Source organism: Gadus macrocephalus, chromosome 23 (assembly GCF_031168955.1).
Source record: "Gadus macrocephalus chromosome 23, ASM3116895v1".
NCBI classification, from domain to species: domain Eukaryota; kingdom Metazoa; phylum Chordata; class Actinopteri; order Gadiformes; family Gadidae; genus Gadus; species Gadus macrocephalus.
Genome location: NC_082404.1, coordinates 11,267,839 through 11,294,238, shown reverse-complemented (window position 1 = coordinate 11,294,238; position 26,400 = coordinate 11,267,839). Strand labels below are relative to the sequence as shown.

The 26,400-nt window shown below is 43.1% G+C and overlaps 2 protein-coding genes across 6 annotated transcripts; both read left to right on the top strand.

The window, feature by feature from the left end:
* Positions 1-202: 202 nt before the first annotated feature.
* LOC132452981 (copine-3-like) lies at positions 203-18,184 on the top strand. Of its 2 annotated transcripts, none has more exons than XM_060045831.1 (16): positions 203-359; positions 632-775; positions 1,237-1,416; positions 11,771-11,845; positions 11,948-12,019; positions 12,162-12,242; positions 12,618-12,707; positions 13,695-13,793; positions 13,908-13,994; positions 14,099-14,158; positions 14,291-14,424; positions 14,650-14,704; positions 14,792-14,843; positions 14,930-15,063; positions 15,709-15,945; positions 17,057-18,184. In XM_060045831.1, exons 2-16 carry the CDS (start codon positions 641-643, stop codon positions 17,195-17,197), a joined length of 1,632 nt encoding a protein of 543 aa, XP_059901814.1. In that variant the 5' UTR covers positions 203-359; positions 632-640; the 3' UTR covers positions 17,198-18,184. The 2 variants fall into 2 exon arrangements, with proteins under 2 accessions (XP_059901814.1, XP_059901815.1); XM_060045832.1 differs by having other exon boundaries at positions 16,168-17,247.
* Positions 18,185-18,477: 293 nt separating this feature from the next.
* Positions 18,478-26,380, top strand: LOC132452984 (leukocyte elastase inhibitor-like). Of its 4 annotated transcripts, none has more exons than XM_060045837.1 (10): positions 18,478-18,572; positions 19,382-19,563; positions 20,982-21,101; positions 21,920-22,060; positions 22,462-22,579; positions 23,056-23,198; positions 24,153-24,230; positions 24,754-24,843; positions 25,090-25,270; positions 25,573-26,380. In XM_060045837.1, the coding sequence occupies exons 2-10, from the start codon at positions 19,387-19,389 to the stop codon at positions 25,797-25,799; spliced, it is 1,275 nt and encodes a 424-aa protein (XP_059901820.1). In that variant the 5' UTR covers positions 18,478-18,572; positions 19,382-19,386; the 3' UTR covers positions 25,800-26,380. The 4 variants fall into 4 exon arrangements, with proteins under 4 accessions (XP_059901820.1, XP_059901822.1, XP_059901821.1 ...); XM_060045838.1 differs by lacking the exon at positions 18,478-18,572 and adding an exon at positions 18,667-18,691; XM_060045839.1 differs by lacking the exon at positions 20,982-21,101.
* Positions 26,381-26,400: the final 20 nt, after the last annotated feature.

Here is a 26,400-nt window from a genome sequence, read left to right as displayed (position 1 = left end):
TGCCTGCACAGCAGTGATTCATTTGAACTCTCGTTATAATTGTAACAAAATCTTTTGTCATTTATTTCGCCTATTTTATATATGAATGTTGCAAAAAGGAAGTCATAGGCCTACCAACAGCCTATCATGAAAGTAGTTATACGTTTATCCTGCTGATAGCTCTCCGGTGTCTACCACTAGCGCCACCGCGACGCGGTTCACAAAACGAGCGCACCCAGAGTCAGGCAGACCATTTAATCGACGAGGTGGGTTGTGCAGGGCGGGGTTTTATTCCGAACCACCCAACTACTTGTGTGGCAACATTGACAGCTATCGTCTTCTATTTCACTCGTCTATCTTACCCATTTAAACATTTGACGGTAGGTGGCAAGTTTTCTTATCACATTCAATATATCTGTAACGGGAATTAGACGGCTATTGTAAGCTAGCGAAAGTTTAGTAGACGTCGTAAATCTACGTAAAGTCTTGCTTCATTGAACATCTCGTCTGCTCCGTATTGATGTCACGTAACTTGAATGTAGGCTGCGTGTACCTCACTTACACAAACGCACAGTAAGGAAACATCGCTTTGCATTGACAGTGGTTGCCAGTGTTTTGACAGTGCCCCATTTCCCTCGCTTGTGTGTTTCAGGCGTCAGTCATGGCTGCTACACAATGTGTCACGAAGGTGGAACTAACTGTGACTTGTGATCATCTCCTGGATAAAGATATCGGCTCCAAGTCCGACCCTCTGTGTGTGCTGCTGATGAGCAGCAAGGAGGGCCATTGGTATGAGGTCAGTTGGAGGCTGAATGTGTTGGCTTGCCAGAGTCCACAGGGACAGGTCTGAAGTAAAGACCATTGAACCTGCAGTTCAGCATTGGACGACATTCAATGCCAATACTTTTGAACAAAAGTGATGGATGCAGACAGTGCAAAAAGAATAATAATAATTAATGGACAGCTCAATCGTCATTTTAGACCTTTGACATATACACTTATATGCACACGAGTGCTAGTATGCATACACCTTTTATGATTTTGTACTGTACACCAAGGATAATTCAAGTTAACCTGAGAGGAAGTTTAATTTCCTAAACTTAGCCCTGCCTGGTCTGTGAAACATTTTACTATATTACTATGTTTGGTTAATATGCTTCCATTATTGCCTCGTTTAAAAACGACATGTTGACATGTTTATATGTTGAAATGTACATTTTGCAAAGAACCACCGAAAAAACCCTAGTATTTCAACAGGTTGGTCGCACAGAGCAGGTCCAAAATTGCCTAAGCCCCAAGTTTGCCAAGAAATTTGTCGTGGACTACTACTTTGAGATCGTGCAGAAGCTGCAGTTTGGCATCTACGACATTGACAACAAAACGGTGGACCTGAGTGACGATGACTTCCTGGGACAGCTGGAGTGCACCATGGGCCAGGTGAGGCCTCTCTGTCACTCCGCTCCTTTTATTCACTTGTAGTGGAGTGTTACACAACACGTGTGTATCTACACTCAACACAAGCAGACACCATCACTGCTTTTGAAATCAGAGCCCACATTTAGCACCAAGGCCCCTGTTTGATTTTTTGTTGGGGTTTCTACAGTCCTGTGGGCCTCCCACACACATTCAGGCTCATGTCTGAGGGTGCGGGTGTGCTTCAGAGGAGTTGTATTAAAGTGTAATTCCGGCAAAAATTGAACCCAGGGCCTTTTCGGCAAGAAGACCAATAAAGTAAACCCTCCAGACACTTTTTTCGGTGATAATTGAGAATAGAACTTGCCCACGAATGCCCGGAGCAATGTAACAGCCCAAATGGCTACCATGTTATTGGCCCGGGGCATTGTGTACTCTTCAAAATCAACATTTCTTAACCAGTAATATTACTCAAAACAGCACCAAACCTCTGCAGTAGTATGACTAGGGTCCCTACCGTGAAACTAAGCAACAACAACTTCGTAAGCGTACCTGGAGTTTATTAAAAAATACTGTTTTCCAATTCTGTGCCTTAACGGTAGGTCCATCTTTCCAGGAGGTCCACACAAGTCGATTGCGGGCTACCGTAAATAATATAATAGAGGCGCCAAGTAATTAATTTAACAATCGCCCCTCTTGATACTTGGCTGTTTTAAAGGGTAATTCCGGTGTAAAATGGATTTGGGATATGTTTTGTATAACGAGTTGAAACTTTAGTTTTGGAGCACAAAAAGCGCATATAGACGCTTTCTTCAGTTGGCTGTTTTTAGCCGATTCTATCAAAACCTTGGAACGATGGGGGCACTGGTTATGGTAAAAACTAAATCGCTATTTTAAACCACTTGGCTAAAAGTAGCCCAACACTTATTTGGTAGTATAATAAGGGTCTTAACATATAAAACGAGGCATTGAGAACTTTGTAAGCCCAGTTCAGACCAAAGATTCACCTTGCAACGGCTTGCAACTCGCAACTCCTTGCGACGAGACGGGCTGCGACGTTCTAAAACTGGGCCGTTCACACTGGCTGCAACGGGCTGCGACGCTAGGTGGTTTCCATAGCAACTGTGAACGCTCTGGCACAGCTGAGAGCCGCAACATCATAATTTGCGTAGGTTAGGTTAGATTAGTTAGGTTTGCGATTAGTTAGGTTTGCAATTCGTTTTATTTTTATTTTACTTGAGAGTAGGCTAGAGTTACTGTGTTGTCATTCTCCACTACATCTGCATTGGAGTAAATAGCTGGAGCTACAGTTAGTTTTGATTACCAGTTGTTGGATACATTGCATTTTCCGTTAGTTGAATTTCAGTTTGATCTGTCTTTGTTCACCATCGGCTCAACTACTACTTGGAGATGGATAACTTAATTATAAACAGGCCTAATTATGTTAGTGAGAGTGAAATGGTCGCAGTTTTTGCTGTGGCTTTAATCATGAAAAGGAGAGACGGCGAGTTGTAAAGCCTAGAATATGGAGCCACAGTTAGGTACTTCAGCGGCAGAAACAGGGTGCCTACGCCAATCTGTGTAGAGAGCTGGAAATCGGGGATATGTCAGCTTTCACCAATTTTACACGCCTGTCCCCGGTCCTATTCCATAATCTGGAGGATCTGGTGAGGCCTTTAATTCGGAAGACAAACACAAATTACCGGGACTGCATTTCAACCGAATTTAATTACCGAATTAAGTTCTCCTCCCCAGTGGCGGAGCCAGGAAATTTCCATTGGGGTGGCCAGGATGGGGCCAGTGATAATTTTTGGGTGGCAAGCATTTGTCTCACCAGGAGATGCAGAGCTATTTAAGACACATACAGCAAACATCTCAACATTATTCGGAATTCAGGTGAAGGTGCAATAGAAAAGTATTCAATATATTTAAATTGTTCTTATACCTAAAGGCAAAGTAACAAAGAAGCTAAAACTTAAAAAAGAATATACACTTATTCTGTATTCATACTTGTTTTTAAACTGTTGATTTACCGATTGCTATTTGTGTTTTTATTTGTATTGTACGACTGAGTCAAACAATGGTTGTACAGATATGCATTGACAGCAAGGTATTCTATTTTATAGTAGAGATGCCCTCAGTTTATGGCGACAAGCCAAGTCAATTCTCTCAGTGTATCATCAGGAATACAAAACAAGGATACAAAATTAGAAGTGCAATGTTTTTTTAATCAAGTCTGATCACAATATGGATTTATCTTTAAATAACAAAAAGTCTAAAATACTGAGCTAATGTATAGAAATATGAAAATAAATAAAATAACATCCTGAATACAATTTGCTGAATTCCAACAAATGTAAATATGACAAGCATTAACAGCCCGTTTAAATAAGCAGTGTCAATTTTTCTTCAATTCGATCCATAAACATCTATCAAACACATAATAACAAACATCATATTCACAATGGGTATTAGGCGGACTCTGCATGATTAGATTCAAGTTTGAGCCACATTTACACATATCAGACAGAGAATCCAAACAATGATATCTCATTAAAACTGAACACTTCAATGACTGTCCTTAAAGATCTATCGGTTCTTGATTTGGAAATGTCTGTTTAAAAATGGAAAAAAAGGCATATTCAATTATTAAATTACAGCAGAGATTAATAACAATCAAGATAAACTCATACATTGGAGTGTACTATCCCATGTTACATCTAATCGATTATCTGAACACTATAATCTGCTTAAAACGTTATAGATTTGAGGCCATTCATCTAACTCTACTCCAGTTGAGGTGAGTGGTATGACTCATACCTGTTTATGAATTATCAGGCCACTGTATCAGATTGGGCAAAACTGAAGTGAAATTAAAGTGTCCAGTATGTGTGAAAGAGTGAGTATACCTGGAGGTCCACTTGGGCCGCCAATCGTTGTTGGAGGCTCCTCTCTCTCGCTGTCTGAATCTTCTGTGGGAATCTAAATATATAGATTAAAAACATTAATGGGTGTTGAAAGTATTTTCCACAAGGTGTAATGATCCACTATCCAAGTATTTCACAGATACAAAAGATTAAAATTCATTTTCTACAGCATTAAACATATACAATATAAACTTGTGGATAATTCGATGGAAAAGTTAGCAGAAGAGTACAACATACAATGTAAGATTGACAATTTACCTGGGGATCCACTGGGGCCACTCCTCAGGGAGGTCTCTTCTGTCCTGCTCTCGATCAATCTTTCAGAAACATCAAAAATAATTACAATAAGGTGTACAGGTAATTTTCCTAAAGGTTTTATAATGCATGCTATATAGTGTTTAACAAACACACTATAAGCTAAAGTATAATATTAGTGAAAGTGTCTCTGGATAGCAAATACAAATATGCCATACTTTATGTACTGATAAAACGAACTGATATGTTTTACAATGCACTTTCAACCTGACCTGTATATGAATAGACAAACTTTAAGCCAATTGTAAATAAGATAACCTCATACCAAGCTGTACTATATGAGAGTCTCTATACTGTATACCTGGAGGTCCATTTAAGTTGCTGCTCTCTGGGGGCTCCTCATCCTCGCTCTCTTCCTGTTTTTTCTCCATCTCACCCTCATTCTTTGCCTTAGCTGACTTCTTTCCACTTGCCCTGAAGAAGGACGCTATGTCTGCCTTCTTCCTCTTCATTATTTTTCCCTCTTTAATGACACTTATCCAAAATGCAGCATAAATACTGTATATACCTGACACAATCATAACACGTTCTGGCAACAATAGCAGCCAAGTAAGGGATAATGCCCGACGAGGTGTGTCCATTATGTAAGGAATAATCACCGAGAGGCCGGGCAATAAACAGTTTGATATGCCCGGCTCGTGGACGGTAACCTTCCGCAAGCCGGGCATATCAAACTGTTTATTGCCCTGCCTTGAGGTGATTATTCTGTTTATTCTACTTCGCGCCGGCCAACATAATAAAACAATTCAAATACTTTAATAATTAGCCTTTTTCTTATTCGTATTGCATGCTTATTAAATGTATATTCTGTTTAAGTTCATCTCCCTCGAAAAGTAGTTCCCTTTAGTCTTAGAACTACGGTGAATAACGTTAGCTCAGCTGTAGGTAACTCGTTTCTATAGCAACCACACAAGGCTGCATCTGATCACTAGTTTAATAACGTAGCTGCTACATTCGTATCAAGTCAGCTTTAATGACGACCGATCAAACATGCACTCCTTGGTTTATTTTTACTATGGACCTGTTGGAAATGTATGTGATAGAAAACGATGCAAGCGGCGTATTGATCTACTGTGCTCAGTCAGCAGCAAGTAGAACCGACAAATCAGCGGGCAATATGCCGGATTAATGCACCCCTCCCAGCCAATCAGAATCGAGCATTCTTAAATGAAGTAGAATAAGTAAGGAATAATCACAGAGAGGCCGGGCAATAAACAGTTTGATATGCCCGGCTCGTGGACGGCTTACCGCCCGAGACGAAGTCGAGGGCGGTAACCTTCCGCGAGCCGGGCATATCAAACTGTTTATTGCCCTGCCTTGAGGTGATTATTCAGTTTATTCTACTTCGCGCCGGCCGACATAATACAACAATTCAAATACTTTAATAATTAGCCTTTTTCTTATTCGTATTGCATGCTTATTAAATGTATGCACTGTTTAAGTTCATCTCCCTCGAAAAGTAGTTCCCTTTAGAACTACGGTGAATAACGTTAGCTCAGCTGTAGGTAACGCGTTTCTATAGCAACCACACAAGGTTGCAACTGATCACTAGTTTAACAACGTAGTTGTTACATTCGTATCAAGTCAGCTTTAATGACGATCGATCAAACATGCACTCCTTGGTTTATTTTTACAACGGACCTCATGTTTGAAATGTATGTGATAGAAAACGATACAAGCGGCGTATTGATCTACTGTGCTCAGTCAGCAGCAAGTAGAACCGACAAGTCAGCGGGCAATATGCCGGATTAATGCACCCCTCCCAGCCAATCAGAATCGAGCATTCTTAAATTAAGTAGAATAACAGGAATTAATGGACGACGCGGAGGCGTGAACCGTCCGACGCGAAGCGGAGGACGGTTGCCTCCGCGAAGTCCATTAATTCCTGATAATGGACACCTCGAAGGGCATTATCCCGCTTATACCACGGTCACTTACCAACGGTGACCAAATTAAGACCATTAATTTATATTTTCATGTGTTTTACAATCTGAATATAAAGTTTTCCACGAAACATACATTTGTTTACCTGGTTACGCCTGAGGGTCCGACTAATACCCGGAACCACCATTACACGCCCGTTGGGTTCTCATGCAACGGAAACGTTGTTCACTCCTCCAGTAATTAGGACGGACCATAGCTACGACTTTAGAACGGGAGGTAGCGGGAGGTATTATAGTCCGCTGAGCTTTGTTTTGTTTCCCGTTGCTATGGTTACTACTATTTTAGAGACGATACGCCAGCTAGCGCATTAATTGAGAACGGTAAACAAACAATTTGACGGAACTACTTGTCCAAGTGTCCGTATATCAGTAGTTAATGCACACCCTGCATCCAATCAGAATCGAGTATTCCCGCAGACCGTGGTATAACAGCAAATAATTAGATCGAAAGTCGATCCGAAGTTGCAAAAACAAATGCGTGTAGAGACTAGAGAGAGATTATATTAAAACAATGTACACAATCTCGCAACGTAGTTATCAAATACAGCAGTGGCGATTTTGGTTTGGAAACTCTGGTGGGGCCCATGCAGGAAAATATTATAACGCAATCCAGAAATACCACATATTACTACCATCACAAAAAAAACAGTAGCAAGTGACAGAGGGGACCAAAATTGCAGCTGAATAATGCCATCACTCAAACGCGAATCTGACAACATATATTAGGCTATTATAGCAATAGCACCACCAAATGGCAGCGTTCAAGATCTCACAATATCAAAACTCAAGAAAACAACAACGTGGCAACAATAAAAACACAACGGCGCACACCCTTTACACAGCAATCAATATACAAAGCCACCACTCACAATATACCAAAAAAAGAAGAAGTATGGTTTAAGTTGCATTAAGTTTGCAGGCCACCATACTGTACAATTAACAATGAATCTAGCCTGATAGAGTGGTTGCCTATTCAGACCTGGATAATCCTGGGTGAAAATTTAGGCAAGTTTGGGCTAAGATGGTAATTACCTGTGCTTTAAGGACAGTGCTGTCTGGTCTCCTTTGTGTGGCTGAGGTGAAACACAAGCATTTTTTCCCGCTTGAACAACTCCTGGTTGAACGATCTATTCTTGTCCTTTCCCTCTTGAATAATGATTAAATCCGTCCGGCGATGTGGTCCCAAACGTTTTATCTCCAACTTCTGTTCAAGTGCTAAATCTCACATGACAGATACTCAACACGATTCATCATTTAATGAATGAAACGTCCATTTGTTGTTATTTACTGTAACAGTAACTACGTTAGCCAGCTAGCAAGATCTGATCGGCTCCCGCCGTAAACCCCGCCCTTTCTACAAATCAGCCAATGAGAAGAGCCCCACTGGCCCCTAATGCAAAGACGCCACTGAAATACAGCATAGCATATAGCAATTTTAACAGTTTACTATGTTCTCCTCCGATCTACCTTGCTTCTAAACTTGGCAAAATAGATAGTCATGGGTGGGATAGTCACAGTTATTAGAAGACAAAAACAACATCCATTATGATATCATACCTTTCTGTTTTGGGTTTCTTCACTTAGCCGCAGGTGCCGGTCGAAGCGTCAGGTGGTAACAGGCATTCAGGCCATGCTTGAGCCGTTTAATTCAAATACAGGACGTGTGCGCGCTGCGCGCGGCTAAAGGGTCCGACAGTGTACTAGCGGTGCGAGAAAGGTTCCGCATTTTTCCACAGCCGTCAAAACTTTTGACCGCTGTGATGTGGTGCTTGGGGTGGCCAATGGGGTGGCCGAGATTCTACGGGGGGTGGTCGTGGCCACCCCCGGCCACGAGTTTATTTTTTGCAGGGTGGTAGCGGGAAGCTCGTGAATATTCATGAGGGAACTCATCCCTCATTGGCTGGGACTTGGCTCGCTGGGACTTTGTCAGAGGGCTTGTGAAAACAGGGCTTGTGAAAATCACGAACGCAAATAAATGAAACGTTGTTATAAATCAACACAAATCATTGTATCAATAGTGTGACACATGTTATACAGTAGTTGTTTTTAGATGAGTTAGCATTACGAGCTAACGTTTGTTTTGGCATTTACAGAAAGGTAGCTATAGAGTTGCCGTGTAGGAGGTGGATTGATAGGTGAAAATCAATATTAAAATTCATTTAGCTCTACGCGAAAATATTCTATGGATAGGCCTACCGATTTTATGGCCCTTCTTTCTATGATGTAATTGGTTGTGGGGTGTGGCAGAACCACTATAAACAAATATCAGAAATCATACGGTTTATTCTTATCCATCTACACCTAACCTCCAGCAGCTCCATCTCCTCAAAGTTGACATGGGTCTGGCAAATGTTGCAAGCTTTAATAAATCCTGCCATTATGCTCACTACTTCTAGAAACAGAACAGAATGGAATCTTAATGGAAATATCAAGACATGGATGGACAACAATTAGAAAAAAACAACTTGGAAACAATCACCAGCTGCCGAAAGCACTGCGATGCGCTATACATAACGTTATAAAATATAAGTAATAAAAAAATGATTTACTACAGTAGCCCAGGCTGTGACACGTAACAGTTTCACTGGGGCTTTTAGACGAGTGAGCTAACGTTTGTACTTACAGAAAGGTAGCTATAGAGTTGCCGTATAGTAGGTGGGTATCATGTGTCACATTATTGCTAAAATGATTCGTGTTAATTTATAACAACGTTTAATTCATTTGCCGATGCGCTATACATAACGTTATAAAATATAATAAATACAAAAAGGATTTACTACAGTAGCCCCCGTGACACATAACAGTTTCACAGGGGCTTTTAGACGAGTGAGCTAACGTTTGTACTTACAGAAAGGTAGCTATAGAGTTGCCGTGTAGTAGGTGGGTATCATGTGTCACATTATTCGTGTTGATTTATAACAACGTTTAATTCATTTGCGTTCGTGATTTTCACACAAGCCCTCTGACAAAGTCCCAGCGAGCCAAGTCCCAGCCAACAAGTCCCAGCCAATCAGGGATCAGTTCCCTCATGAATATTCACGAGCTTCCCACTACCACCCTGCAAAAAAAAAATTCGCCCCCCGGCCACCCCCTGGCTCCACCACTGCTCCTCCCTCTCCTCGGACCTGAAGTCTGCCATCTTCGGATCTTTTTATGCTGGAGTGGACGGTACGGTACCGGGACGGAGTAAGGCCGTGACATACAGGTTGTTCTGTGCTGTGATTGGCTGAAGAGGAATAGTTAAATCGCCGCGTTCTAAAACTGGACCTTGCGATTTGACATGTTCAATCTCTGGCGACTCCTTGCAACGGCTTGCAACGACCCGTTCACACCGCCCCTGTGACGTTCTAAAACCGTCTCGTTGCAAGGTGAATCTTTGGTCTGAACTGGGCTTAAGTGTACAGATTGTTTATTAAAAATGACATTTTATACACACAATACCATCAGTAGATCACCCGTCAACGCCAATTTGTTTTTAAGAATCGATAAGTAGATTGGCGAACACAGAGTTTGCGTGTTGACGGATGTCACAATCTCTGTTCGTCAATCTACCTATCGGGCTACTTTTAGCCTTTTTAAGTGGTTTAAAATAGCGATCTAAAGGAAAGCCCTTCTAACCAATCAGAAGCGAAAGGCAGTACTTGTCCCTACCGTCCTACAAAAATTATATTTGTTACTGGTAAGGAACAGAAAAATATTGCTATATATTTTAGCAATATTGGTGGCTAAAGGTCCCATGGCATGGAAATTTCACTTTATGAGGTTTTCTAACCTTGATATGAGTTCCCCTAGCCTGACTATGGTCCCCCAGTAGCTAGAAATGATTAACGAGCACTAGCTAGTAGCTATCCTACTCTGCCTTTGAAAGAACAAAGCTCAGACCCGCCGATTGGGATTTTTTTTCCTGTATGTCGTCATACAGGGACATGTTACCTCCCTTTTCGTGTGTGTGTGTGTGTGTGTGTGTGTGTGTGTGTGTGTGTGTGTGTGTGTGTGTGTGTGTGTGTGTGTGTGTGTGTGTGTGTGTGTGTGTGTGTGTGTGTGTGTGTGTGTGTGTGTGTGTGTGTGTGTGTGTGTGTGTGTGTGTGTGTGTACACACACTGTCACTCGTGTGGAGGCACACACAGCTTTTGGCCGTGATAATATGTATAAGATGATATAGATATCTATTATTTAGATATAGAGCTCCAGGACTGTAACGCAAGTGTTGCACACTTTTTTTCTGCTGTTGGTGTTATGGCGCATAACACGTCGGGTCCTCTGGTATTTCCACAATGAGACTGTAGTGGGGGTTATCTCAGCCATGGTTGAGAAGGAATTGGGTGGAAAGGAACTTTGGCTTTGACTCCCTGAAGTACATGAACCACGACATGGAGGAGAAAGGGATTGTTGCACGCGATTGATTCCCGCTGGAGCCCCGCTGCCCGCTGCCGAGGCAGTGGTCCCTCGGCAGCGGGCAGCGAGGCTCCGGCGGTCAACAATCGCGGGAAACGATCCCTTTCTCCTCCATGTCGCATTTCAGTCTACTTCAGATTGATGTGGACGTGGAAGAACCAGAGACGTTGGAGAACCCGACCCAGTCGTTTGAGATTCATAATATCGTCTGGAGGCGCACACAGCTTTTGTCCGTGATAATATATATTATATGATATAGATATCTATGTATAATATGAAATCATTTAGATATAGAGCTCCAGGACTCCCGCCGAAGCACCCGGAGTGTTCTAGAATATCTACAGAACACTGCCTGGCTGTGTGCGCCTCGCCATTGGGATACATCCACTGTAAACAGAGCACATGGTACCATGGCCGCAAGCTGCTCAGGGCCACACCCCCACTCTCCTTCTTGACCCGCCTCTCTCCTCCTCATTTGCACTAAAGCTACAGACACCGAAATGGCGCGTTTGGGGAAAGCTCAATGTGCGACTGGCTCGTAGTGGCTGTAATTCTGCCCTTTAAAAAAAATAGATTTGGAAGAGTTCACACTGCCCCTAGCCAATAACATGGTAGCCTTTTGGGCTGTTGCATTGCTCCGGGCATCTGTGGGCAAGCTCTATACTCGATTATCAACGAAAATAAGTGTCTGCAGGGCTTATTTATGGGTCTTCATGCCGAAAAAGACCCTGGGTTCAATTTTCACCGGAATTACACTTTAAGAGGCTGTAGAGTCACTGGCGTGCTCCTTTTGCCCAGGTGGTGTCCAGCAGAAAGTTAACTAGACCGCTCATCCTGAAGAACTCTACTCCAGCAGGGCGTGGCAGTATCACGGTAAGTGATGAATAAAGAAATGGAGAGAAAAGAGATGCAATGTCCTATCATCGCATCCATCCCGACCCATTGTTTCTTTGATCCTTCTGTGGCTCCCCACAGATCATGGCTGAAGAAATAAATGACAACAGAGTGGCCAATTTTGAGGTGGAAGCTAGGAAACTGGATAACAAGGTGCAGACCATCGTAACTTTTTGGAAGTGACAGCAACTGCTACTTGTGCATTATGAAATAGTACAAAACTGAAAAAATATGCAATTTCTGCCAAGAGATTTCCAGTATCATTTCAATCTCTTCTTTGTGCTTTTTTTTTTAGGATTTCTTTGGAAAGTCTGACCCTTACTTGGAGTTTTACAAGCAGACAGAAACTGGGTGGCAGCTAGCTCACAGGACAGAGGTATACAGATTCTGCTGTTAGCGTTAGTGTATTCTGCTGTTGTATTTTGAACGAACACATTTTTTGTGTAATAACAGAAGAATACATGATTTGTCATTTAAATACAAAAATAGAGTAAGCAATGTCATTCACTATTTGTTCTATTGTATCAAGTCACTAGTTAAGGCCAAACCCTAGATCATGAACATCTAACAATTGGTAACAAAGCAGTCTCTGCCCCAGCTATGTAGATAATGAAGAGAAGAAATTTAATCTGGTTGTTCTATTTGAAAGCAGTTAATAGTTCCTGGATTAGTCTTGTAATTGGATTGTATAAAGGAGAACCTCTCACAGAGACTACAGCCAAGATGAATGCCAAGTTTTCAATGTTCCCAGGTGGTGAACAACAACCTGAATCCAACATGGAAGCCCTTCCGTATCCCGGTACAGTCGCTCTGTGGTGGAGACATGGAGAAACCCATAAAGGTACTGTGACCAGCCTCCCTCTCTCCCCCAACCCCCTCTCTCCCCCACCCTCCTGGCTCTTGAACAAACACAACAAGCACTCCTTCTGCTGTTGCTGGATCATTAACACAGGGTTGCATTGTTTTCTTTGATAATTATTTATAATGATCAGACTTAATCAAATGCATAATCTGGTTTAGGGTGGCTGATTATTTGCTAATTACCTATTGCCTTGCTTGCGCACGCACATACACAAATACACACACACAGGAACAGTAATACACACACGGGCATCAACACATTTAGGAATGTGTTGAGTTGATATGAGCACTAAGGCCTCTGGGAAACTTAACTGATATTGGCCTGTTAATGAGCTCCCTTTTCTGTGGATTTTCAACCTTCGAAGTGAGCCAATGTGTCTACCAGCGGTGTTGAACATGTAAGTTTGGCATCGAGGCCTTTTGTGTCTTCAATCGACTATTTTCCATGAGTTCACGGGTGAGGTGTGTGCATGGGCATGTGTGTGCACATGTGGTAGAGGGGAGATGAGCAATAGGTTACGCCTCAGTGGGTGGATATCACCATATGCCCATTATTTGACGCGGTCCTTTGGTCTTTCTTCCGAGTAGGGCCGGGCTGCCTCCACCTTACCAAGCCTATCAGGGGTTTAGTTCTTTATTTCATCACGGACATTGCATGCTTCTTTGTTCATACTTCTGCTAACTGCAGCACTTCAACCTGCACTATCCTCTTTTTCACGACAGACATCAATTTCTTCAAAAACTGTTAAGAAATAATGTTAAATAGTTATCACCTAGATTTTTTTCCAGAGATGAAAAAAGAGAGAAAAAAGGAAAAGACATCATTCAAAGTGATGGCTGCCGTGAAAAGTGACACTGGCTTTTAAATCTGGGAAATGGCATGTTGTTAGCATGTGCTGCACGTCCGCTACTTGCGCAAAAGTTTCAATGCGCGTTGAATTGTTTTGCTTCTGCCCTCTTCCCGCAGGTGGAATGTTACGACTACGACAACGACGGATCACATGACCTCATCGGATCCTGCGAGACCACGTTGAAACGCTTCCAGGAGGCGACTCGATCCTCTCCGGTCTGTTTGTGTTTGTGTTTGTGTGCGTGTGTGTGACATAGATGAGGGTATTGGTTCCTCTATCTCCTTTCCAAACGGACACTGACGCCTGTATTGTCGCTCTCCCTTCCTCAGGCGGAGTTCGACTGCGTCAACAGCAAAAAGAAACAGAAGAAGAAGGGCTACAAAAACTCTGGCGTCATCAGCGTGAAGCTTTGTGAGGCCAGTTGCGCTCGCCTTGAACCCATTTCTTTGAGTTTGTTTGATTTTACATTGCACCCATCTCTCACTACCATCCTCAATCATTTGCTATTCAAATTCTTTAGGTGAAGAAGGAGTACACCTTCTTGGATTACATCATGGGAGGTTGTCAGCTCAACTTTACTGTAAGTTGTGTGTCGTCCCAGTCCTCTTAAATCGTAAGAAGCTTTTTTCCTTTTAGTGCAGCAATCAGTGTCATCTAAATGTGTCTCACGATCCATCCCTTGACTCTTCACTCATTGGCCCCTTGTCTTCAGGTCGCCATCGACTTCACGGCGTCCAACGGTGACCCCCGATCTCCGGAGTCACTCCACTACATTAGCCCACAGGGGGTCAACCAGTACCTCACGGCCACATGGTCCGTGGGCAACGTCATCCAGGACTACGACAGGTAATACAAACCCACTCTGCACTCCGACCCATGAGCAAAAGTTTGTGTGCTTTCACAGAAACCACTACACAGCAAAAACGTAGAGGTTATGGTAGATGATTGATAACAATAAAAGTATGAAATAGCTCAAATATAAACGGATCAAAACAAAAGTAATTTTTGCAGTCAAACAATGCTGTTTTAACTTGACATTTCACCTTGTGTTTTGTAATGTTTCCTGCTCAGTGACAAGATGTTCCCTGCCTTTGGATTTGGAGCTCAGGTTCCTCCCCAATGGCAGGTCAGTACTTGCATCACATTGGGGTTGCTAAAGGACAGTTAATTCAGTTGGTATTGACACATGGTTCTTCTGGTTTCTTCTTTCCAGGTTTCTCACCAGTTCCCTCTGAACTTCAACCCGTCTAACCCTTTCTGCTCCGGTAGGTTTCCACATACAAGCTAGGGCAGGTTTTTCCATGTGTTTTCCCTAACCAAGAGGTGATATCCCTGAACCGTATCTGTGTAGGGGTGGCCGGGGTGGTGGAGGCCTACCGTGTGTGTCTGCCCCAGGTGAAGCTCTATGGCCCCACCAACTTCTCCCCCGTCATCAACCACGTGGCCTGCTTCGCCAAACAGGCCATCCAGCAGACCACCGCATCGGTGAGCACGTTGCCGTAGACCGCAAAGGTCTAACTGTCTTTGGGTTATTTTGGTTAGGCTTGTGTCTGAAACCCACTTGAGTTTTTCTATCACTGTAGTTTATATTACAGAGCTACGTTTCCTTCCTCCGCAATGTGTGAGTTTGAGCCACAAGCTGGTTAGTAGGCAAGAGACCTTTAGAATTCAAGAAACAAAATCAGGATTCTGTCCAGTAACTGGCTGTGCAACTGTTGATGGTCCGATTATTGTGTACAAAGGGGGGTATTGGCTGGGCCGCATTTTTTTTTTTTTTTAAATATCTTACTACTATAATAGCAGGGCTGTCGCACCAGTTACTCATGTGCGCATGTGCCAAGCAGTCTGCAGCTCACACACACACACACACACACACAGCACGCGCAAACGCATACATACACTGCAAGCGCGCATATACACACCGCATACACACACCGCACACACGCGTGCATGCGCACGAACATACTTGGAAACACAGGTACACATCTTTTGTTTGTATATTATATGCGTTGTAGGAAGTGATTTTATTGAGAACATTACTGCTAGACTACAGGTATGTTCCGGTTATTTTAAACTACCAGCCAGTTGGAATGTTACACAATGCAACTTTAACAATCCAACTCTTTGCAGCAATACTTTGTGCTGCTCATCATCACCGACGGCGTGATCACGGACATGGACCAGACGCGCAACGCCATCGTCAACGCCTCCCGCCTCCCCATGTCCATCATCATCATCGGCGTGGGCGGAGCCGACTTCAGCGCCATGGAGTTCCTGGACGGGGACGACGGGCGGCTGCGCTCTCAGACCGGCGAGTCGGCCATGCGGGACATCGTCCAGTTTGTCCCCTTCAGGGACTTCCAGAATGTAAGTAGGCAAGACGATAGCTCTGAGGTTGTCAACGCATGGTTCGTGCTTTGCTCGTAACCACCGGCCGATTAATAGTTATTAAGCCTAAAAAAAAACAATGCGGTAAACGGCCTGACACTGTCCTGTCGCTTCTGGTCTCTGGTTCTGAATTCCGACCGACCCGTGGGCCCGGTGCACGCCCAGCTCACCTGTGTGCCCTGTGTATCCGTGTCTTTACAGGCCCCAAGCCAGGCTCTTGCCCAGAGCGTACTGGCCGAGCTCCCGCAGCAAGTGGCCACCTTCTTCGGCCTATTTGGGCTGAAGCCTCCCAAGGAGGCCAGTGCATCCTAGGGGGTACCTCGGTTCTTTAGAATTGTTTATAACAACAACAAGAAACAAACCCTTAACCCGCTGCCTTGGCCGCTTGTCCTTAACCTTCGTGCATGAACCCTTTCTCCCTCCGCCCCTGCATGACTTTCTGTCCTCAAGCTCAGCAGTGTTTTTTGTACGTCTCCATGTGGATGCCACCCCCTTTCCCATTCAGAAGTCATTTTTGAGTTGATTTTCTTTCATTGTTTAGAAGAGTGACCCTTGCCCTTTCCATTGCCCTGGTTATCTTTTCTCTTTTGTATCTGTTCGAGGCCTTGTAAGATTTCATTCAAATATCAGTGACACTGTGACATACTGGCTTGGCTACCAACGTTTTTAAACATTTGTTAGGCTGCCTTTATAAACTGCATTATTAATGCAAGCATATATTAACCAGCAAAGTAAAGTTTTTATAATACATTGTTATTTGGCGCCGCCAGTGATGTTGAAAAAATGGTCTCTGATTCAAAGGCAAGTGTCTCATTTATCTATTGTCTAGTTGTTTCATGTTTAGAGGTCAACTGCAACACGCCTACATGTATTGACTTACACAGGTACTTGGGGAGAGCCAGAGAGTGACAGCTGTAACTGGAGTGCGGTTTGAATACAGCATTCATTCATTCACTGCATGTAGACCGCCCACCCCTTCCTCAAGTTCATTAATTTACTCTGTTGCTGTTAAGTGCTTTTGGATATGTACTTCTGGTCCTCGTGTACGATAGCAAACCCCCCGATGTGTCATGTCTCCTCCCTGATCCAGGCCCCGCCAGAGGCCCTGGCCCGGAGCGTGTTGGCTGAAGTCCCCGCGCAGGTGGTGGGCTTTTTCACCTCCACGGGCCTGAACCCACCCGCCGACAACAACAGCACCAACCCCACTCCGGCTCCCGTGGGGACGGTCTAATGGTGCATGATGAGGGAGGGTTACAGGGGGAACTCGCCACTAGTCAACGTCCAGCACCTAAAGAAGTACCGTACGGACCGCAAGGTCCCTGAGTCAAACCTTCCCCTGACCCCAAGAGCGTGGCTCTAGAAGGGTATCCGTACACACATAACGTAGCTCGTTCTGCAAGCCTTCTGTGCCAAATATCGCCTGCCTGGCTCCCCTCTTGCCTGTGCACCAGTGAAAGTGACCAAGCACACTCTTACACTCCGCACTGATGGATATGTTTGCTTTAGCCAATCGGCAAAGGGATTTTGCTCGCATGCATGTTTTATCCAATGTTATCCCCTGTGTATATATAGCATTATGTATTCAACATTTATCTTTCACACAGCACAATTTTCTATTTTTTTAATTGTTTAGTTTTTAAGATTTTCTGTGTTCTGCGTCACAACTGTGCATGTATTAAACACCTGTAGGTCCATATATTGTCTTATAGTATATACATGTGGGAGATTGGTTCATAGTCTATGGGGAGTTTTGCATAAAACACCTCATTTTATTATTACCAAAGTATTGTTTAGTGTGTTGTTTTTTTTACGTTATTGGCCAATTCTTTAACATGTTTTGTAATATTCTGAGGCTTTTATTGTTGCAGTGCCATTTCTTTGCGTTCTTTGACATGACTTCTCAGGAATGTTTCAATAATCGCAATCCAGGAAACTTATGACATAGTATAATTTCCAAAGAAGGGAGTATCATTTCCAGAGAAGAGTAGCCTCAAAGCATCATCAAGTCCATTGTTGTTTAAAATTCACTATCCACTCCTTAACCCTAATTCAACATCAAGTGTATTTCATTGTTGATCATGCTTTTACAATTGTAACTAATGTGTATCTCCTGCATTATCTTTCATCGTTGACTGGATTATCATGTTATGAAATGACACACCGGTTTATATTTACATTGTAATCATTGATGTTGAAATAAATGTAAGTATCACACCAACACTTTTTTTTTTTTGTTCAAGTTTAACTAAACTGGTCAGTTTTGTGTGTGTGTGTGTGTGTGTGTTGCAAAAGGTTGTGTGTGTGTGTGTGTGTGTTGCAAAAGGTTGTGTGTGTGTGTGTGTGTTGCAAAAGGTTGTGTGTGTGTGTTGCAAAAGGTTGTGTGTGTGTGTTGCAAAAGGTTGTGTGTGTGTGTTGCAAAAGGTTGTGTGTGTGTGTGTGTTGCAAAAGGTTGTGTGTGTGTGTTGCAAAAGGTGTGTGTGTGTTGCAAAAGGTTGTGTGTGTGTGTTGCAAAAGGTTGTGGGCTTTTCCGAATACCATCGACATTATCTATAAAGACTTCTCTTACCTATACTGGTCGCTTGTCAAGGACAGGAACACACTGATTGGTAAATATATGCCGTTTAATCTTTTTAAGTTTGGTTTATTTATTATGTTTTTTGGATTGTTTAAAGTAAGTGTGTCGCAGTTTGAATACATGACAAATAACAACGTTAGATCAGAATAGGTAACACTTCCTGACATGTGAAATGCTAAAGTAATATATTCAAAACAATTACTGAGGCTTGCCACGTAGCCTACTTTGGCTGGAGTGAGACTGCAAAATATCAGTGGACGCCCGCGGCGATCATTTTTGACAACCATTAACCATATATATTTGTTCATATATTTATTTTTTCCAAGTGTATTTTAATGTGCAAAGTAACAATGAAATCCTCAATAAAATTTGCAAAAGTTATAACAATAAAAATAAAATAACTTTTTGTTAAAGTGCGCGGTCGGTCCGAATAGATATAGACAGATCTACCGAGGATGTTTCCTATATATTCTGTGGTCTAGTGAGTGATCAACGAACGGAAAAGTTCTTGTTTGTTTTTTTAAGATGGGCAATTTTCATTACATAGGCCTACATGAGCGTGAGATTGATGCTGAAAGCGTGAGTGTCACGCCAGATGCGTTTGCAACCTTGTTCACTTTACAATGTTGCAAATTGAAATGTCAGCTGTACGTTTGTAACAAGGGCTATTGAAATGATGGTATCAAGGAAAACTTCGCACTGTTCACTTGTATGCGTTTTTTCTTGTGTTCCTCTTCCTCTCTCATGTTTGACCGACAGGGCATTTTGTGAATTCCGGACATAATGGATACAACACAGTTAATGTTTCATTATTCTCTCACGTTTCTTTCTTTGTATCAGACACAATGGCATCCTCAACCCCTTTGACCGAGGCCAACACCACCTTTACCCTGGCGTTGTTCAAAAAGATCACGGAGGAAAACAAGTCTGGCAATGTCTTCTACTCTCCTCTCAGCATCTCTTCGGCCCTGGCCATGGTGCTGCTGGGTGCACGGGGGAACACCTCCACACAGATGTCAGAGGTATACACGCACGCACGCACGCACACGCGCATTATACGCATAATGTAAAAGTATGTATTATAATTATTTTGTTTACACCATTCGAAGTGGGTGTATTCTGAAAATGATGTTGAGTTCACATCTAACCAATTACACAGTAAATGTATGGGTTTATTCCATAGGTTAAGCATAATTAAGTTGGTAAAGGCATATCGCAACATTCTTGTACGATAATAGGCTGGGCCGGCGATCGGCATAGGCGAGCAAGGCGATCGCCTAGAGTGGCAAATGTGTTGGGGGCGCCCTCTGTTAATTAATTACATTTAATGAAACAAGCGAAATAAAAACATATTTATTAAACATGTTCCCAAATGGAATGGACAATGGGGGTAACGGGGGATTAACTGTTAGTGCGGATGACGATTTCCCGTATCATTTACGTTTTACTGTAATAGGTGATGCAAGCTCTTAAACATCAAGGATGTTTAACAGCATGCTTAACAGTATGTTAAAGTAGAGTATTAATGCAGTAGCATTCTTGAAGCCAACAAATGCCCTTAAATTCTGTGGCTAGTGTGCATATAAATTGTTTAGATTGATTAGATTGTATAGATCTTGTATTTTCTCTTACCTTGGATTGTGCTAAATTCAGGTGTCTTGCACAATCGTGGGGTTAGACCTTGGTGTTCTCTTTCTAGTTGGTTTTCATCCATAGCTTCCCTCTCCTTATCGTCCGTTGACGGTAGTAAAAGAAGCCATGTGTGCCTTAATGTAAATGTGTAAAGAAAAAAAAAAAAAAAAAGACTGACAGAGAAAGGTATGTGATGAATGCAAGGAGGGGCTTTGAGTCACCGGAATTCTCCCCAGGAGTTGAATGGAGTAAAACACATTGACCGACATTGGTCCTTAACAGGGCCGTCGCACCAAATTCTGGTAGACATTTCCAAAGATGATTATTTATTTTTTTATTCCCATGGGCCCCCCTCTGCCTTGGACCCCCCCCCCACAGCTGTCCACCTTACACCCGCAGTACGACGGCCCTGGTCCTTAACCTGTCCACCAACATTGAGGGTTGAACACACCTCAGCCTATTGACAGGGTATTTTCTTTTTTTTTCACATGCATGTGTGCTTGAAAATGCATGTGTGCTTGGAAACACACACACACACACACACACACACACACACACACACACACACACACACACACACACACACACACACACACACACACGCACACACAAGCTGGCACACTGTTGAACTGCACAGCCATTCTCTTGACCTTAACAGTTTTTTTTGCATGTTAATGCATGCCTTTGAATAAACACACACACACACACACACACACACACACACACACACACACACACACACACACACACACACAGCTGCCCTCCCCAGCCGTCCTCGTGACCACAAGTCCCTGCCGAACCCCCCCAGGTGCTCTGCTTCTCCGAGGCAGAGGGACCCCAGCAGCAGGCTCTTCCAGCACTGGCACAGATGCAGATGCAGCAGAGGGCGCCCACCACCTTTCTGCCACCGTTTCTGCTCAAGAGGATGGTACCAGGAGCCAAAGCCTCAAACGGGGCCATTTTGTAGCTAGCTTAAGTAACACTAACAGGTGGCTGGTCAGTGTCTGCGCTGATTGGGTCTTTTGAAGTCAACAAAAAACGTTATTATCCCCAAGAAAATAACATGGCTCCTTCTTCTCTTCCGTTGCACTGCTATGACGTTGTGCGCATGTCTTTTGAACGGGCTGCAGGTCAAGGGGCCAGAGAGCCAGTGGAGATTTTCTGGGATGTTATGAGATGCGATGGGATGCTGTGTAACATGAATGCTTCTTTACTAATGTGGTGCCTTCATTCCCAATGCGGGACTTGTTGAGTGTGTATGCTGTGTTTGACTGTTGTTTAATTTCTTTCTTGCTGTTTCTGTAAGAAAAATACTGGAAGCGCTAATCGTTGTTATTGCTAGACCGATTGAGCTGGTGAAGACTAAGCTCCTGCCTTAGAAGTGTACAAAGCAAGATGTTTATTATGCCATACCTCTTCTAAATAATATATTGACATATATTGACATATTTCTACAATTTCCCTCTCTGTCATTTTCCTTAAGGCTAGCAAATGTTTGACTCTGCCTTGCCTAAGTGGGCTCTTTCAAAGTCAATGGCAGTAGCATTACATTTCTTGCTGCTACTTACTACGTTCTAGTCTGATTTGTGTGAGCATTCGGGTGGTGGAACGCGGTTGTACATCATCTTGCTGGTGGACAGGGGAAGCGGCAATCTCTCCCGCAACCTCTCCTCTCTCAGACAGTGGTCTTACGTTGTGTTTCTCCCCCTCCCTCCCCTCCCCACACACATACTCTGTACGATGTAGGCGCTGCAACATCAGAAGGGCGAAGAGGACATCAACGCCAGCTTCTCCAAACTGCTGAGCGAGCTGAACAAGCCAGACGCGCTGTACTCCCTCAGTCTGGCCAACAGGCTGTATGGAGAGAAGACCTACCAGTTTGTTCAGGTGAGGATTAAATCTCAGGAATGCAGTTCTATTCTTCTTTTCTGTACAGTAATTTAAGGTACGGTAGGTATTTTGTCTTTATTTTCTTCTCATTTCTACTCGTAATTAGTTAACACTCAAAAAAACTGTTTAGTCTGGTTTTACATCTGCATATTCATGCCTATGTGGAGTCAGAACACAACTCAGAGACGATAAATGATCATATTTAATTGTTGCCCAGCACTAAGGGCATCATTGATGAATGATGGCATGAATACGTCAATAAAAAGAAAATGTGAGAGGCCCATCATCTCATCATGTGACTTTCCATACATGACCTGGACCTATTTATCCTCCATTTATAGGTATTATGCAATTGATTGTGTTACGCTGCATGTGCGGGGTTGGTTGAATGTTTCCAGGGGTTCCTGGATGAAACCAGGAAGTACTACCAGGCAGACCTCCAGTCTGTGGACTTCCAAGCCAAGGCAGAGGAGGCCAGGGTGGAGATAAACACCTGGGTGGAGAAACAGACACAAGGTGGGACACAAACACACATATGCAAACAAACACACATACAGTGTGTATGTGTGTGAGTAGTACGTGTGTTAGATTGTGTTATCTTGAAGTCGCAATGTGTTACATTTCAACTAGTTTGCAGTTTATAGCTACCCTGACAATGTTATCAATGGTGGTTTCAATGATCGTATTATGTTATACCTGATATAAAATAAATTATTTAAATTCTAGCCAGCCTATACCTCTCTTGACACTCAAAAAATCCCTCCTACTCACACCACCCAGCCAGCTGAGCTATGCTAGTTTGCATCCCTCATTTTCCCATCCAGTGAGTGAACAGAACCCTGTCATTTAGTTTTGGAATTCTGAACGTCCCCGTATACTCACAGGGAGGGGTTCATTCTTACACATTGCGACCTTACACATTAAATTGGAAGTTTCCACCAAAATGCTACATTTTCTTTCCTTCTTTTGATTCTTTGTCTTTGTTCACCTAGATAAAATCAAGGACCTGTTGGTACCTGGTGTGGTTGACTCGCTGACCAGGTTGGTGCTGGTCAACGCCATCTACTTCAAGGGAAAGTGGGACGAGCAGTTTAAGGAGGAAGCCACCAAGGAGACTGCCTTCAAACTGAACAAGGTAGCGCTTCAAGACCGGAGCCAAGGGTGGGCCAGTTCACCACTGCCATCCTGGCACTGACACCCACCACAACTCAACCTAATGGTTGCAGATTGCAGGCTATGACTAGCAACAGCCAGCCCTCCATGCCTGGGAAACGTTATAGTGTCCGGTTGGGATTTGAGTCAGAGATGTGGAACATTTGTGAGAAGTTTATATTTCGTAACAAGCTTCAGGTGTCTGCGAAAAGGGGGATAAATATCTTTGGTGAACCGAGAATTGATCTCCATACATCTACTAAGAAACATAATTTCTGTTTTGTCTAAGCGTTCATCATGCTTGTGATTAGAAAGAGACATACGGCAAGCCACACCTTAGATCAGATCTTATTGACCGGAGTGTGCAACGTCAAGACTAGTCAAGTCAAATATGTTTGACCAGTGTTTAGTTACAGTTACAGTCCCAAAGGCCTTCGCAGGCCATACAGTTATGAAACCCTCTAACCTTAGCAATCAAAAGAGGAGCAGAAACTCCCTTAAATGGCAATGCAGGATGCAGGCTACCTTGATCGCATACTATGGATCAAATTAGCAGAGGACAGTACACACGTATTGCTTCTGTACAGTTTTTCTTTGGACCAACAACCCGACCATTTGTAATCTCTACAAAACCAACATTTCCATTTGTTTTCACTTGTTGTAGTTCATTCTAATTTCGGGGGATGCAAGGCTTTTAAAACAGCAGCTAGAATCCCTTGAGGAAAAATCCATGAGCATGGCAATATGTGTTTTCTTTTAATAGATATGCATATATACATTAATATACACACATTTCTTTTAATACATATGCTGAATGCACATAATAAAAATGCATGCACTAGCCACCTCCCAATTACCTTATATCATTATTAATATTATAAATAAGAAATATATATTATGAATGCATAACCCTGCTCGTCTTTTGTTTTACTCTCAGAATGACACTAAGAAAGTGAAGATGATGTACCAGAAAGCAAGGTTCCCTCTTGCCTTCATCCCTGAGGCGAATTGCCAGGTGACCCCATTGTACTATTTAAACTATCAGTGGTTATCAGCCGAATATTCAGTGTTAATTGTTCAGCTAGGTTTGTGGTACACCAAGCTCATTCTTTATTTTCTGTAACTTCTGCAATCCTCTTTGTTTCAGAATAATTACAATGTCATACTGTGCACTGATTCCATACATTTTATTTAAATAAAAAAATAAATATGTTAATGTATGATATCCATTTGTTGAGAAATCCAACGCACACCAATTCTTAATAGCTTTTTCGAGGTGCTGGTGACAGTATCGTGTACGTGATAAAGACAGGTTAAGAGAAACCGCACACTCTTGTTCAGATGCCGAATAATATTGTAATGAACAACGTTTCGGCCTGAGGCCTTTTTCAAGTTTCACTTGATAGACAAATCAAGAAGATAGAAGATAGAAAAATGATATCCAATCATTTTTCTATCTTACTATTTTTCTATCTTGAGAAATTGCTACAAACAGTTTCCTTTGGGATTAATACCGTACTCTGAATGTGTTGGTAAAGATCCTGGAGCTGCCCTATGAAGGCAAAGAACTCAGCATGCTGATCTGCCTCCCTATGGAAATTGAGGACGGCACCACCGGCCTGGAGAAGGTAGGAACAGTGCAGAGAGGTACACGCAGTAAAAAGAACGACCAGGGTTAAAGTGGCAGTGAACTGTAATGTCATCGTTACCCGGAGAAAAACATCTCACTCTCCCTTCCCCTTCCTCGTCGAACTGAGAGCCAATCATCTTTTTTTATGTCACAGTGAATTCAAGCTAAAGCAGGTGGCTCACTTGCAATGGAATCAGATCCCACACGCTAACAGTCAAATCAACCACCAATTGTCTTCCTTCAGCTGGAAGCGATGCTGACCTACGAGACCTTCATGGAATGGACCCGGCCAGACATGATGGACCAGAGTGAAGTCATTGTGGGCCTGCCGCGATTCAAGATGACCCAGACCTACGACATGAAAGACCTGCTGGTCAGCATGGGCATGGTGGACGCCTTCGACCAGGGCCTCAGTGACTTCTCTGGTAGGGACCTCACAGCCGGATCGCGTGATCCAATTGTATTGCCATATTGCGTTCTTTAAAAAAAGGTCAATTTCCAATTTGCTTGATACTATAAGCACTGTATATATATATATAAATAACTTAAAAAAAAAAAAAAAAAAAATTGAATAAACGGCTGCCACTGCCGAGGCTGCACTGCCTGAGCACACAGTCGTGAATGATAAACTCGTTCAGCGCCAGCGGTAGTGAAACACTCCCACAGCCCCCGTATCAAGTGTGCTAGAGAGCTCCACACCCCCTCAACACCTCCTCCTCTCCGATAGGCATGTCCTCGGCCAACGACCTGGTGCTGTCCAAGGTGGTCCACAAGGCCTTCGTGGAGGTCAACGAGGAGGGCACCGAGGCCGCCGCCGCCACCGCTGCCGTCATGACGTTTCGTTGCCTCATAATACCCCCCCGATTCGACGCCGACCACCCCTTCCTCTTCTTCATCCGCCACAACCCCAGCAAGAGCCTCCTGTTCGCCGGCCGCTACAGCTCACCTGAGTGATGGCTGAGGGTGGGGGGCGGGGGGGGTGGACACGTGTCTGTGAGAGCCTCCGATGTGAGGTGCATATAGCGCTTGCCTACATTCATTAAGTGTTCACTCTTCTTTTAAACTGGAGGAGACCTGCCTTGATCAGACCGGGTTGTTGCTGCAAAGCTTTGAAATGTACTTGTTTTTAGTATTGAGGTAACTCATGTTGGTGGCATGCATTCACATCCAGTTAATTGTTGTGTTAACACTGAGTGGAACCATGGATTTACTGGTATGACACACTAGCCTTGCGCTGTATACCCCCGGTTTGTCACTCTCCAGCCTTAGGTCACCCATATGTAGGCCCATTCTAAACTGCTTTAAGTCCTCCACATAAACTCCTTTAATGCAGTAGTTCAGTCAGTAATGCAGTTTACTTTTCTCTCACATGCTAGGTGATGTCATTAACCGTGGGAAACCTTTATTTTAAGTGTGTGAAGTTGTGTTTGGCTTACAATTACAAAGACTAAACATATGTACCAAAAAATTATGAAATACATTTTTGGTGGTTAGTTTCTTTGACATTATTCCCCATAATAAATTGTTTTTTTTTTTATACACGCAAATATGTATA